A 15751-nucleotide genomic window follows, 5' to 3' on the forward strand; every position below is an offset into this window, starting at 1 on the left:
TTGTCATTTCCATGGTCACCATAGACTTAAAAGGCTATATTATAGTGAGAGTCTGGTTACTTCAACCTTAAAGAATCCAGTATTATTTTGAAATCCAAACAAAAAATAAATTAAGTTGTGTGTGTGTGTGTGTGTGTACACATATTTATATACACATAATATTTTAAAAGAAGCAGTAATAAAGGCTTTAACATGTAAACTTGATATTGTGTCTATAAGACACTTAAACCTTCATTATTTATATAATTTGTTTACCTTGATTTGCAACATCAGTGTTTGAATGTCTTCAGCTCATCACTGCCTGACTTCTTCTCTGGTTCAGGCCCTGAACTGCATTATGGAAATGGTAGAAAAAACAAGGCGTTCCATGGCAGTTCTGCGGCGCTGTCAGGAATCTGATCGTGACGAACTCAACTACTGGAAAAGACGATACAACGAAAATACAGAGATGAGGAAAACGGGGAATGAACTGGTCTCCAGGCAGCACAGTCCTGGGAGCGCGGATCCTCTCAGCAGTGGTAAGATGGCAAGACCAGCTTTTTATGTTTCACTTTAAATGAAGGTGGTGCTAGAATGTGGAGTTAAAAAGGCCCAGATGATTATGAAGAGTAAATGATAAAATAGTTTAAGGACTTGGTATTTAACATGTTCAAGAAATATTGTCTTCCTCATGGAAAATGAGAATATTTGTGATCTTGTTCTGTTTTGTTTTGTTTTTTTTTTAAATATATTTATATTTTATTGATGTTTTACAGAGAGGAAGGGAGAGGGATAGAGAGTTAGGAACATCGATGAGAGAGAAACATCGACCACCTGCCTCCTGCACACCTCCTACTGGGGATGTGCCCGCAACCAAGGTACATGCCCTTGGCCAGAATCGAACCTGGGACCCTTCAGTCCGCAGGCAGACGCTCTATCCACTGAGCCAAACCAGTTAGGGCTCAAATCAATTTTTTAAAAAATGAGGGAGTCCACTAGCACTAACATTAAAAAACAACAATCAAATGACCTTAATTAGTTTTCACAGTTTTGAAAGCAATAGAACCATTTCTCATAAAATATTATATTTTGCAACCACAGTAAACATACATGATAAGTCACCCTCCACCCCTGTGTCTTTCCCAGCAACCTCCGGGATGCCCCTTATGGTACATTTGACATGCACTGTTCAGACTGTTTTCTTCACTGCTTGTGAGTTTTTTTGTTTGTTTATGAGTGTTTAAAGAAATTTACAGGAAACCTCCTTAAATCACATGTAAGGGTTCAGACTTGCCAAAAAAGAAAAGCTATATTCTCTGACATACCTACAGAGCACTGCCAGTGCCCTGTGCATGATGGAGACAGTTCAGTTCAATTTGATACGAAAACACACACGTAACACATAAATATCTGTAGTTATTTATATTTTATGAAGTACCTTAGAAATACATATATGTTCAGAGGGGAAAATAAGGACACATTGATAAGTAAAAAGAAAGTGGAGATCACTTTTTTTTTAAATGTTGTTTTATTGTTTAAAGTATTACAAAGAGTATTATATATGTCTCCTTTTTTTTTTCTCCCCTTGACCTTCCCCTGGCCTCCCATATCCCACAGTGTCTTGTGTCCATTGAGTGGAGATCACTTTTAATCTCACTACTTGAAATACTGTTAATATATCTAAGGCATGCAGGTATGTGTTTTAAAGTAAAAATTAAGCCCTAGCTAGTTTTGCTCAGTGGATAGAGCATTAGCCTTCGGACTGAAGGGTCCTGAGTTTGATTCTGGTCAAGGGCACATACCTCAGTTGCAGGCTCGATCCCCAGGCCTGGTCGGGGTGTGCAGGAGGCAAACAATCAATGTGTTCTCTCACATTGGTGTTTCTGTCTGTCCTTCTCCCTTCCGCTCTCTCTAAAAATCAATGGAAAAAATATCCTCGAGTGAGGATTTAAAAGTAAAAATTAAGTGTGCTGTTTTATAATCAGATTTTATCTCTTATCAGAATATTTTTGCACTAAATGAACATATATTTTTGAGTCTAAGTGGTAAATGAAAGATCTGATAAGTTTTTCATAAAAAGAAAACATGCCAATCATAGATAATTTCTGACCCCATGCTACTTATCTCTCTTCTGTAGATCCTCAGCGGGAATTCAACAGTAGGCCAGCAACAGGATATGTACCTGTGGAATTTTGGAAAAAAACCGGTATGTGCCTAATTCTTGACCTGCCTATCTGCTTAGAGGTTGCATGTACTCACTGATTTGTGCCAGTGTGCAGCACATATTTGAGGGAGAGGTGGTTGTCTCATAACAACCTCCTCATAGAACTCTAGGCTCCTGCCTCTTCTCCTCCAGCTTTCCCACACATCTGGATGCCCCTCATGTTACTTTGCAGGTCAAGAATTTGGAATGCCTCCCAGCAGCCTATGCAGGTCCCTTTCACATGCTTCTGGGTCACACTCAGACATTAAGTAACCAACTCTTTCTTCCCTGTTTATTATAGTCTCTGTTTCTGGCCATGAAGCTTAATTTGTTTCTGCCTATTCTGTTCACTAGAATCTACACACACTGTGTTCACACACTACCACATTTCATTCTGCTCTTGAAAAAACTGTCTGTTTTTCCTTTCACCATCACTATCCCCAGCTTCATCAAATTAGTTCTGGGGAGGCCTGGGTTTGTACAAGAATAAAGGTGGGACTGCCTATTGTGGTAAGAGAGGGGTTTAAATTAACCTTTCATTCTTAACATTTACCTCATCCAAATTCTAGCTGCCTTTTCTTCTTGCCTCCCATTCCTAGTAACATTTATTTTTAGTCCAATATTGTTTTTTATTTTCTTCCTAAAATAAAATTTATTTCTACAAAAAGTTAATACCTGTCATTCAGAAAGACTTTCAAGAGCATCAAGAACATAATAAACAAGTGGACAAAATATATGAACCGACAAATTATGAGAGATGTAAATACAGTGGGGCCTTGACTTACGAGTTTAATTCGTTCCGTGACAGAGCTCGTAACTCAAATTACTTGTATGTCAAATCAATTTTCACCATTACAATGAATTGAATGCTGGGCTGATGTTGTGGCGTTCACTGTGACGTTCACTGCGCCAACTAGCGGTGGGGTATCTGAAGCTGGCTCGTAACCCGAATTTTAGCTTGCAACTCAAGCAAAAAATCGGCTGAGAGACAAGAGACAGCTCGTATCTTGAAAAACTCGTTAGTCGGGACACTCGTAAGTCAAGGCCCCACTGTAAACCTATTGCAAAATGTTTATTTTTACTGGCAATCCGAAAAATTACCATGCACAAGATCTCCATGGTGACTGGTGATTTTCTACTTGGGAGGTACCTTTGGTTAATTATGGTTAAGAACCAAACTATGGCATTGAGCCAGCTAAATTTGAGTCCTTGTTCTGGTCTAGTGCCACCTGTTACCTTGAATTATTACCTTGAGCAAGTTAGTTATTCAAACTGTGATTCTTATTGATCTTTAAACTTAGAGGATAAATGTTCTTCAGGGCATTATTATGTTGGCTCAATAAGAGAGACTTAACACCTGGTAACTAATAGGATATAAAAGATAGCTGTGGTGAGCCACAGTGAACTGTGTGGATATCAAGAGTAAAGGAGCCCTAGCTGGTTTGGCTCAGTGGATAGGACGTTGGTCTACGGACTGAAGGGTCCCGGGTTCGATTCCAGACAAGTGCACATGCTCGGGTTGTGGGCTCAATCCCCAGTAGGAGTCATGCAGGAGGCAGCTGATCAATGATTCTCTCTCATCATTGATGTTTCTATCTCTCCCTCTCCCTTCCTCTCTGAAATCAATAAAAATACTTTTTTTTAAAAAAAGTAAAGGAAACATGGAGTTCAGTGCCAAGTCAACTCAGCATCATTCTTGCTTGGCCTTTGAGATGAAAACTTTCCTTTCTTAAGGCTGGAGCAATAAAATGCAAAGTTCTATGATGGTAGCCTAGAACACTCTGTTTAAACCTCCCTTAAGCATAGGCCACATGCAAGAGCCAAGCAACAAGGGAGTTTCCTTAGGCTTCGGTCGTCTTGTGATTTCAGGAGGGAGGTCATTTACATTGGGACTTAGGGCTGAGGCTCAAGTGCATAGTGTGTACTTGTATTTGGAGCAACGGTCGCCAACCTTTCAGACCTCATGGACCACCAGTGGTCCGCGCACCACCGCTTGGCGACCACTGCTCCAAAGGTTTCCTTAAACCAGCGGTCACCAACCTTTCGGACCTCGCGGACCACCAGTTGGCGACCGCTGATTTGGAGTGTCCATCTTATGGAAACCATGCAGGGTGATGATGATGATGGGAGAAAGTGATCAGGAGCCAAGTGGGGTAATGGTAACTGGACACGGCTTTGGAAGTCCAGGGTTCCCAGCAACCTGCCCATTTTTCTCTACCTGAGTCAATATTATATACCAGCTGCCTCCTGTTCATTTATACCTGGATGCCCCAGAGGCACCGCAACCTTCTCTTGCCTCCACCCCAGCATTTTGCTTATTTGTTTCGTTGCATACCACTACTGTTCTTCCCCTTTACCTTCTCCTCCAGACCCCTAGATGCTGCTGTTGTTCTGCCCTCTCCCCTACTCTGTGCTACTTGCTTCTGCCTAAATTCAGAGACTGTTCTATCTCTTCTTCTAAATTGTTATCCCAGTCTCTCAATTGGTTCTTCTGTCTTCATTTTTTTTCTCCTTGCATAGAACCCTTTAGAGTTCACATTTTCTTTAGAAAAAGGGCTAAATTCCTTAGCATGAGATGCAAGACTTTCTAAAAATTCATTTCCACCTCCCATCTCAACCAGGACATATACTCTTGTAAAGCTGACCACTTTCCCCTTGGATCTCTTTCCTCTCATACTGACACCTAAGCCACCTTATACTTATCACAAACAGTTATGAGAATATAGACTATGTCTTAGTCACCTAGCTGTCCCCAGTCCCTAGCACAGTGCCCACCTCCATCTGTATACTCAACAAATGGTTGCATGAATGGACAAGTGAGTGTAAGAATAAAAGTGAACACATACATCATATGTTCATCCCTGTGTGTGTTTTTTAAAAAGTCATCTAGTTTCAGTTCTGTCCCTTTTTAGAAATGATGTGGGGTGGGAGGGAAAAGATTTATCGGCCAGTTGATTTTACTGTCACTTTCTTCTAGAAGAAGCTGTGAATAAGGTGAAAATTCAGGCCATGTCAGAAGTACAGAAAGCCGTTGCTGAGGCAGAGCAAAAAGCCTTTGAAGTGATTGCAACAGAGAGAGCTCGGATGGAGCAAACCATAGCGGACGTCAAACGGCAGGCTGCAGAGGATGCCTTCCTTGTCATAAATGAACAAGAAGAGTCAACGGAGGTCAGAGTTCTATTAGTCCTGGGGGCTAGGGCTGGGGCTAGGGCTCGGGCAGCTGGAGTGAACCAGCCCACTGCTATCTTCTCAAGTGCTAGGCAGCAAGATAGAACCGTCTGCTCTTGAACTAGATGATTATAATTATCCAGTACCAGAAGGGTTTTATTTCTCAATTATACAGGTAGTTATTTATATTTTAGGAAGTACCCTAAAAAGTGGGGCAAAAGTAGATTTACCGTTGTTCATATGGAAAATAATATAATATTTAATAAATCATAATACAATCAACTATTTCGCCCTGGCTGGTGTGGCTCAGTTGGCTGGGCTTTGTCCTGTGCACCGAAAGGTTGCCTGTTGGATTCCTGGTCAGGGCACACATCTCTAGGTTGCAGGTTCAATCCCCAATAGGGGATGTGCAGAGGCAGCCAATCAATGTTTTGCCCTCACATTGATGATTCTTCCTCTCCCTTCCTGTCTCTCTGAAAATCAATAAAAAGTGTGTTTTTTTAAAGAATAAACTCTGTGCTTTGCATACTCACAGCTATAAACCTACTTTTGCCCCACCATGTATTATATTCTTACTATATTGGTTTTAATTTTGAAAACTCACCCTAAAACCAGAGTTTGTGGATTGCATGGTAATGATGACATTCCCCTTCACTGAGTGGGCTTAAGTACTGTGTGTAGCCGCAAAGCTAAGTGTGTGTATTGTCTTTTTGATCCTCACAATGATTCTACGAGGTGGGTGTTATTGGATTCCGATTTCACAAGTGAGCAAACTGTGGATTAGGGACTTTGCCCAGTGCTGAAGCCAGGGTACAGGAGTGAGGAAATGGAGGCCCCTGTAGCATCTGGGCTGCTTGTAAATAGGGTAGTTCTTTTATGGGTTGAAGTGACAGATGGGGCAGACCTGCCCAACTCTCCAAGACACATGGCCCAGGACTTGGTGATGCTTCTAAGAGAAATAAGACATTCTTGTACCACAGAGGATAAAAATAAACTCAATTTCTACAAATTGAGAAATTAGCTATCTTTGGGACATTCTCTTGAAGTTATTAAAAAAAAACATACCTGGGTATTGCAGTTGATTTGTTTTCTTTATTTAAAAAAAATTGTTAATCCTCACCCAAGGATATTTTTCCATTGGTTTTTAGAGAGAGGAAGAGAAAGGGAGAGACAGAGAGAAACATTGATGTGTCACATTCATTGGTTGTCTCCTGCACGCACCCCAACCAGGGCCAGGGAACCTGCATCCAAGGTGCATGCCCTTGACCGGAATCGAACCCAGGACCCTTCAGTCTGCGGGCCCACGTTCTATCTATCCACTGAGCCATCCACTGAGCCAAACTGGCTAGGGCTGGTTGGTTTGTTTTCTTAAACAACAGGAAATTTATTTTCTTAAACAACAGTAAGTTTATTTTCTCAATCTTTTTATTTTCTCAATCTTTCAATATAGCAGTGCCAAGCATGGCGATGTAAAGACGAAAATGTCTAAATATCATGTGGCCATCACAGAGGATGTGGAAAATTCCTTACTGTAGCATTCTATAAAAGACACTCAGTTGTGAGAAAATAGTTTATTTGATTTACCCTGTAGACTGTGCAGTGATACCAGGTTTCAGAGGAGTGGATGGTTATATTGGTGAGAATGTAATTTCTCCAAATTTTTACTTGCTGTCAGAAATGTATGCTGCATTATGTGATCAAAAGTCATTTTTTTTAATTGATTTCAGAGAGGAAGGGAGAGAGAGATAGAAACATCAATGATGAGAGAGAATCATTGCTCAACTGCCTCTTGCACACCCCACACTGGGGATCAAGCCTGCAACCCAGGCATGTGCCCTAACTGGGAATTGAACCGTGATCTCCTGATTCATAGGTCAATATTCAACCACTGAGCCACACCAGCCGGGCCAGACGTCATATTTAAAGTTTAGACTCAAGTGAGGAAAAAGGAAATAGTTCCTTTAACTCTCCCCTTTTTTTTGTCCCCTTCTTTTTTCTTTATAATTGTTTCTGAGCAGTGATATCTTTTTCTGTTGTGTGTATTTAATTCTATATTTATAGCTATTCATATCAATATCTATATTTGTTCATATTTATCTACTTTCATATCTTTGTTTATATTTTTCTGTCTTTCTCCAAAGAAGGAATGTAACATTTTGGCTTACAGCATGAGTTCTGGATCTGGACTGCATGGTTTCAATCCCAGCTCTCCATTTATAGGAGAGTGCTTTTAAGGAGCTGTAATTTTAAACATAGTACATATTTAAAGTCTAACAGTATATCCCTGGAGTTTGTTGTTCATCCTGTGACAGGGAGCTTGGTATAGCGGAGGGAGCCCAGGACTGGAGGTTAGGAACCCATCCCAGTTGCCCCTCACACTAGCAGTGTGCCCTTAGGAGTCACTTTCCTTCCCTGTATAATGGGTGTGTAGCAGACCCTGTCCTGTTGGTCTCTTAGTTTCTAGGAAGATACCATTTGGTCATGGTTGTGTTAGTACTTCCAAACTGCACTGCACTGAATGCACTGTACCGATGAAAGGATTTTCTTATGTGGCTAACAATATACGTGTGTAAGCTGTGGCAGCACCTGCTTTTGCAGAATAGCTGCCTCTAAGGGCAGACCCAGGCATCTCCCTGGAATGCTTCAGGAGGGGGATGAAGTGAGAGGTCCTCTCATCTCCACTACATGGCACCTTCTGACCTCAGTCTGGCTTCCCTGGCAAACAGAGTGGCCTAGCAGATGATTATAAGATGAGGAATTATTTCTCTTTTGGGCCAGGTTTGTGGTCATGTCAGGGAGGTCTGGGATGGGTCCCAGGAATTTTTGACAAGCCTCACGGAGCTCTGATACAGGTGGCCTCTGGGTCACATTTGGCATAAACTGATGGCCCATACTTGACAAAGGAAATTTTGGCATCCCACTTCTGACTTTCCTGGCCAGTACTTCAAAAGGTCGATAGCCTTCTCCCATTAACTGTCTGACCCAGTGTGCTGCTCCAGTTTTGAGGAATGAGTATTTGAAGGGAGACTACAATAATAAACCATTTTTGTCTTACATCATAGCCAAAGCCTCGTGATTAAGTCAGGAAATGTCACAGGGAAAGGGTACACGACAGTGACGTGTTCACCGTGGCTGCGCTGACACTTACCACAATGTTCCTGCATGTATAGACTGATCCTGCCTCAGTGGGAAGCTGTTTTCCTTACCTTGTTTTATTATATTTCATAAATTATGAAATAAGCTATTTTAAATAGAATGGCAGCCAAGGCTTAAGTTCCAGTGCTTCAGTCCTCTGCCCCAGTTTGAGACATCCTTGCAGACTTGGACAGAGGAGTAGAAGTCTCCCATCAGCTAGGGCTGCCTCGTTGGCCTGTTTCAACAGCAGCCCCACATAGACAACCACTGAGGTCCTCCCCACAAGTGGTAATGTTCTGCCAGTGCATTGTTTGGAGTCAGCCCATCAGGCTCCAAAGTCTGACATTCTCTGGCATGCAGTTTGCTTGAGCCCTAAGAATTACTTCAGCTTCCTATTTTGGTCCTCTGGTATTTGTGGTGGCAAGTTTAGGCAGTCCTTAGAGTGTATTTCCTGAGAAGCCTGTTGTGTTAGACAGGCGTATACTGCCCTTTCTAATGTTCTTTGAAACTAAACTTGTACATTGAGTATAGTACAATCAGGAGGTTCGGATTCTAGACTTTACAAGTAAATTTTTTTTTTTTTTACTCACCTGAGGATACGTTTTTATTGATTTTTATTTATTTGTTTGTTTGCTTATTCCTCACCTGAGGACATGCTAAGAGAGAGAAAAACATTGATCAATTGCCTTCCATACGCATCCCAATCAGGGATCAAACCCACAATCCAGTTACGTGCCCTGACCAAGAATCCAACTGGCAACCTTTTAGTGCACAGGATGACACTCTAACCCACTGAGCACTCTGACCAGGCTGTTTTTATTGATTTTAGCAAGAGAGGAAGGAAGACCCATACATGTCCTGACTGGGAATGGAACCCACAACATTTTGGTGTATGGAACAATGCTCCAACCAACTGAGCCACACCCGCCAGGGCCAAGTAAACATTTTATAACCTTAGGCAAGTCCCTGCCCACTGGTCCTCAGTGTCCTATCTGTACAACCCAAGAGGTGGGCCAAGTGGCCCTTTTCAACGCTTGCTGCCCCATTGTCACTTGAGCAAGTGTCCTGATTTTATGGGGGATGGTGTCTTTCTTTCCTAGGAGTGGTCAGACTGGGCCTTGTGATTGGCTCTGCTATTCTGGAGAACTTGGAGAAAGGGGCTGCTCAAGTCCTTCCTGATACCTAAGAAATCATTGCCCCTCCCTGGTAGCTTCCTCTGGCCAATGCCATAAGGCTTTTCTCTTGTAAGTGGACCTGGAGACTTTGGGTGCGGAAAAAACACTTGTGTCACTACTGGAGTCACCACTGGAATCCAGAGGAAAGAGAAGAGTACCAAGGAGCAGGTTTCAACTGCCTCTCTCATGGCTGCTCCTTATAGCTCTCACCACGCCTCACTTGGCTCATATCCTCCATCATAGAATTAGTGCATTCTCAAATGTACAGTCCTCCCTCTCCTGTGGTCTCTGCTAGACCCTAGCAGTACCCATCCCCCCTCTAGGAAAGTGCAAAGTAGTAAGAAAACTTCCTGACCTAGACCCCTGGGGCCCTGAGCTCTGAGATACTGCAGGGGCTCCCATTAATAAACCAGAAGTTTCCTCACAACCCCCAGCTCACCTATGACAAGGCACATCTCTGAAAGGAGAATGGATACAGAGGAAGTAATATAACCATCTAAGATCAGGTGTTGTCAGTGAAAATACGGTTATTCCTCTGTTGGGAAGACCGAGAGAGGAAACCACGTGTGGTCTCAGAATAGAGAGCTATGGTGGGGGACGTGGGGACAAAGTTAGGTTTGGTTGCTGAGGGATAAATCGTGAATCAGTGCCTTCAGCAGGATGTGGGGCTTCCGCCTGCCCTGCAATGATGCTGTTTGTGTTTTCACATCCCCCTCATCTCGCTCTCCCCTAAGTCGGGGTAGGTACTCTCCCTATGTTACTCAGGAAACTCAAAGCAGAGACAGTAGAATCAGGACAAGCACAGTATGTGTAGGTCCAAGGCCCCTCTTCTACAGGGCAGGTGATGAGTGATGACAAGCCTGCCCCACAATATCCAAGCAACTAACCGATGCCTGTGCCTTGCAGAACTGCTGGAACTGTGGCCGCAAAGCCAGCGAGACCTGCAGCGGCTGCAATATCGCACGATACTGCGGCTCTTTCTGCCAACATAAGGACTGGGAGCGGCACCACCGCCTCTGTGGCCAGAACCTGCACGGCCAGAGTCCCCACAGCCAGAGCCGGCCACTGCTTCCTGGAGGGAGGTCAGCCAGGTCTGCCGATTGCAGCGTGCCAAGCCCAGCACTGGACAAGACCTCAGCAACCACCTCGCGCTCCTCAACACCTGCCTCTGTGACAGCCATCGACAGCAACGGACTCTGAGCCCAGGCTCCTTCCCCCTGATGACCTCACAGCACAGGGCTGGACCAGTACAAGTAGCTGCTGGGTCATCAGCAGTGAAGTGGAGGCAGAAAGAGTCCAAGCCCAGCAAACATTGCTTCACAGCCTCTCCAGACACCTGCCCCAGTTTCCCATCCGTGTCCTTGGGGGAAATAGTGTGCCGTCCTTTCTGCACACAGGCAGTTGGCTGGAGCTGCCTCTTCCATGGCTTTCTGGTTTGTTCCTCTCCCAGCTGGAGCTGGCGTGGCGGGCACCTTTTCAGTGTAGACCACCAGCTCCCCCTGCCTCTTGAGGCAGCAGACTATGTTACCGGCCAGGCTGGAGGCAGCTGGCCCCATGCACTGTCTCCTGCTCCACTGTCCTCCCCCAGCAGAGGCCTGGAGGCTGAGAGCAGGCTGTAGAGAGAGTCCTCCTGACAGGGAGTGGCCCCCCTCATCCCCAACAGCTTCATGAGCCCATTTCCACCCTCAGCAGATGCCAGATTGGCCCCAGGGGGACTTTGGGGAAGCAAAAAGCAGCACTCAGGACTCCCTTGACCCTGCTGTTCAGACTTGTTAAAATTCTCAGAAACCACAGGAAAGTCACCATTTTAGAAAAAGCACCCATAACAATAAAAAATAAATAAAACTTCCACCAAGCATCACAGATCATCTTGGACAAGGTTTTCTAACCTGCCTGGCTTCTTTAGTTTGGGACCCAGTTTTCTCCCTCTCTGATTTGATTTTGCTTGTGCAGAAAAGTTTCCAGCACTTGGATTGGTCTGAGGAAGAACGAGACTCAGGTGTAGATTAATCTGTTCTCTCTGAGCATTTTGGCCAACTACTATCGTCAAGTTATTGAATGGATCATCTGTTGGAAACTCAGAACCTCTTGTCACCGCTTGGCTGTTTGCACAGTCATCTTGTTCTGTGTCTTGTCTCAGACCGCGTGCGTCCAGATCACAGTGTGGATCGGTCTCTATCTGGCACCTCTGAAGCCGCAGTTGCCCCGTAAGATGTGATATGGTGTGACTAGGACTCGCCTCACTAATCAGGGCCTGGTTACTTCTGAGCAGCCCTCATGGACCATAAAGAATTCTTCAGACCTCATGGTTTCATGTCATTATACATAACTGCATCAGTTTACTGTTGGGCACACAATCTCAGATTCCCTTCTTGTGTGTTTGATACATACCCATTTTGAGCTAAGAAATTTTGTGAAATGTGAGAACCATTTTGAGAGAACCTGACCAGTTTTCCTTCCTGTCTTCAGGGAGGTTTCAAGCTATTGGGCTGGCGCTCCCAATATGACATCACCTAAGCCTGTTTTAAAGTGTTCAGAACTGCCACACACATTTTCCCCTGACTTTTCTACTCTCCAGCACCTTCTCTCCACACGGAATCAGTTGGGATGAGTTGGTCAGCCCTACTCCTGCTGGCACTTGAGAGCCCTGCTTTAGATAGCCACCTTTTGTGCACTGACAAGAGTGAAATAGAAGTTCTCATCCTATAAAGGAAAAGTAATCAGCATAGGTAGTATTGGCCTTGCTTTAAGAATTTCTAGTCCCTAATTGACCTTACTGAAGGATGTTCTGTCTTATAAAGAAACGTAATACAAGGCACCTTTAAAATACCTGTATTTCCATTGCACAAAGTAAAGTATACACAGAGAAGGAATAACAGTAATGTTACGTTGATCTGGAACTCTAAACTGCAGTACTTGTGGGGTGTTCTGACTTTAACAGGGATGAAGTCAGCACCCCTGATGGGACTTGCCTATATTTTCATAAGATACGGAATGTCCCCCCAAGGAGGTCATGGGGCCTATAAATCAGTTTACAGCAAGAGGGTGTCTGGAGGTGTTCACTGGGTCTGCCCTCAGCTCACTCACTGTCTTTCCATTGGCAAATCAGATGAACACCCAGGCAGGTTCTTTAATATATATATAATTTTTTATTTTTTTTAAATTGATTTCAGAGAGGAAGGGAGAGGGAGAGAAAGATAGAAACATCAGTGATGAGAGAGAATCATCAATCGGCTGCCTCCTGCACGCCCCCCACTGGGGATCGAGCTTGCAACCCAGGCATGTGCCCCTGACAGGAATCTAACCTGGGACCCTTCAGTCCATAGGCTGACGCTCGATGCACTGAGCCAAACCAGCTAGGACGGGATTCTTTAATCTGACTAGAGAGGGTAGATCAGATTTTTCCTGGTTGGAATAAAGACCAAAACCAACAAAATATTATCAGAGCTCGATGTCATTTTCTTAAGCTAAGGCATAGGTTTAGTTGTGCAGGTTCTAGCTGGCTCTTTGTGGACTGTGGTTCCAATGACAGCTTAGTTTTCAGAGTTTTTGTGATGATATTCAATACTGCTTTGCTCATGTACTACCCAAAGTCCAAGCTGAAAACCTCGGCAGTATTTGGTCAGTTTCAAACATTGGTTGCAGGCATCTGTTCAAGACTTACTGTTTAGATGGAAAGAATCCCTTTCTCTAATATCCTGTCTGAAATTCTCCAGCTCTCTAATTGGGAGGAGGTGATGGCACTGGCAGTGTTTTGGGATGGGGTGATGGCACTGGAGAGGCAGGGTTGAGTCTGAGTTCCCCACTTGCTAATATCACCCCAGCTACCAGGTGGGGGGTTCAAGTTCAGGCTTCCCACCTTCATCTAGTTGGATTTTAAATATTTTTATATAATCAGGTTTCTTAGAGGACCAACTTTTATAGCTAATATTTGGGAGGACAAAAGGTAGAAGGTTTTGAGGTGATGGTACTGAAAGTGTTATTAAGGCAGTCACAGGCTCTTCAATGTTACCCTAGAAATCAAAAGCAAATGTGACACATGTTGACCAGTGTCACCCCAATAAATTTAATAAATTTAAAAAAAAACAACTGATACAAGCCTGCCCAACGGTCAGAGCACATCTGGAGGATGAGGCCAGTGTTGAGGGATGCTGACAAGTGATGGGACGTCATTGTCTTATCCAGTGAAGAATGGTTGCAGGAACCAGAGAAGACCAAAAGTGACCAGTGTGGGTGCGTTAGATGTTCCAAGGGATACTTGGGGGCTGGCCCCTCAGATCTTCAGTCGCCTTCTGGGTCCCCACTGCCTGCAGCATGCCTGGCTCTACCTCGTGGTGAAAACTGAGTCTGCAAGAAGTTTGTTCATTTCACCTGTGCAGGAATAGCCACCCACCTTCTGAGGTGTGAGTACTCCACTTTGGGGGGGCTCTTCAGCTCCAGGGGCCATGGGCCATAAGGTCACAGAGTGAGTGGATCTTTTCCTGGACAGTGCTGAGTGGTGTGTGTGTCTCAATGGATCCAAGTCTGGAAACAGGACACATCTACCCAGCATGGGTATGTCCGACACTGGCTGCAGTGCTCATCCAGGCCAGTTGGGTCTACCAGGAGCCCCTCACTTCTTGGTGTCAATGTGACCATCTTCAGCTTCTAGACAGAGAATCTACACTTGACTTTGTGCAGCCTGTTCCAAAGTCAAATTGATACCCAGTGCTGTCACCTGCTTGCAAAGAGTGTAGACCTTGTTCTTGGTAGCTCCAGAAAAGATCTCAGCAAGTGGATCTGAAGGTTCATCGACTCAAATTGGAATTGTATGGTGGTGAATTCTTCAGAATGAAAACATAGGTGATGACCAGCTGGCTGTTTGTCCTGGAAATTGTGGAAGGGATTGTAGATTGAATAAATCATTTAAAATAGAATATATCTTGGAGGCTTTCTTCAGAACTGGTTTCTAGACTCCCAGGTCAATTGACCAAGCCAACTTTCTTAAATTTATTATTTTTTAGCTCTTTGCAGAAAACTGGGTGGTGGTGTGTTTGAACCAAATGTAAGAAAAGCCAGAGGAACCTGGGCTGTTTCCACATGGGCCAGACAGCCACTGTCAGGAGGAGTCCTGTCCGGGGTGGGGTGGGTACTGGACCAGCTGCCCAATAGGGCCCTTCCAACTCTGGGTGCCTAGTTCTTGTGAAACCAAAATGTTGACTCCCTGCCTCTTTGCCCACATGCTTTGACATGCTCATTTCCAAAGATGATGGTGCAGGTGACCTTTTTCACCGAGGGCCAGGAGGCCTGAGGGCAGTGGGCCTTGCATCCTCCCTTCCTTTCGCAGCCACAGAGATGGTGCTTCCCCTGCAGACCCCATCTGGTCCGATCCACTACTGCCCAGCGTACACTCATTGATGCTTATACCAAATAGGGCATGTGTGGCTAGTGGCCGGCAGGGACAGCCCTGTCCCTGCGTTGGAGTTGGCAAAGAAGCAGCAATACACATTAGGTGAATGGCTGAAAGAGCTGTTTGGCTAAGAGGCCTTCGGTCCACTTTCATAGCTTTCCAAGTTCCTGATGAGGCTACAAAAGCTCCATTTATGAAAGAAAGCCAATAATGTAAATACGCCTCCAAGCGTGGTTTTTAAGGGAGACGATGAATGTGAAACCACCCACAGGATGCGGTAGGGTCTGATTTTTCTGTGCTTTGTCATTTCTCTGATAGGAACTTTTGTTACTTAACTCTGTGCATAACTTATTTAATGTACTGTATAAACGAACCAAAACTGTTAAATATGTATTTAGTTTGTTCTACTTAAAGTAGTCAATAAAAAGGCTATATTCCTTTTTTGACTCAAACTGGAATGCCACTGGGAGGGAAGGTGGTAGGTGCACTCTGAGACATCTGACAGGCAGGCTTCTGCGTCCTCTCCCCTTCCTTCCCCTCTTTGGCGGAGGGTGGGGGTGGAAGTGGGCAAACCTCCAGTGTTCCTTGCTAGGGCCTAAAGAGCCACCCAGAGGAATGAAAGCAGGATCTGCTAGAGACGGTTCCAGCCGCTAGGCCTACGGGAAGACAGCTGAGGGGCCCAGGCCCCCACTGGGCTGGCTG

General features: G+C 44.5%; 1 protein-coding gene across 3 annotated transcripts in view; it reads left to right on the forward strand.

Annotated features, from left to right (window-relative positions):
* The window catches only part of CBFA2T2 (CBFA2/RUNX1 translocation partner 2), a 149191-nt gene extending 133702 nt beyond the window's left edge, over positions 1–15489 (forward strand). The window contains exons 8-11 of one of the 3 annotated variants that reach the window (XM_006089410.3): positions 323–518; positions 2117–2185; positions 5160–5350; positions 10567–15489. In XM_006089410.3, coding sequence (XP_006089472.1) covers positions 323–518; positions 2117–2185; positions 5160–5350; positions 10567–10860 — 750 coding nt within the window. In that variant the 3' untranslated portion in view covers positions 10861–15489. Of the gene's footprint in view, positions 1–322; positions 519–2116; positions 2186–5159; positions 5351–9585; positions 9951–10566 lie in introns of those variants that run through there. The other 2 variants (XM_014456473.2, XM_023754377.1) reach the window with 2 other exon arrangements.
* Positions 15490–15751: the final 262 nt, after the last annotated feature.

This window comes from Myotis lucifugus, unplaced genomic scaffold (genome assembly GCF_000147115.1).
Source record: "Myotis lucifugus unplaced genomic scaffold, Myoluc2.0 scaffold_60, whole genome shotgun sequence".
Taxonomy (NCBI): Eukaryota; Metazoa; Chordata; class Mammalia; order Chiroptera; family Vespertilionidae; genus Myotis; species Myotis lucifugus.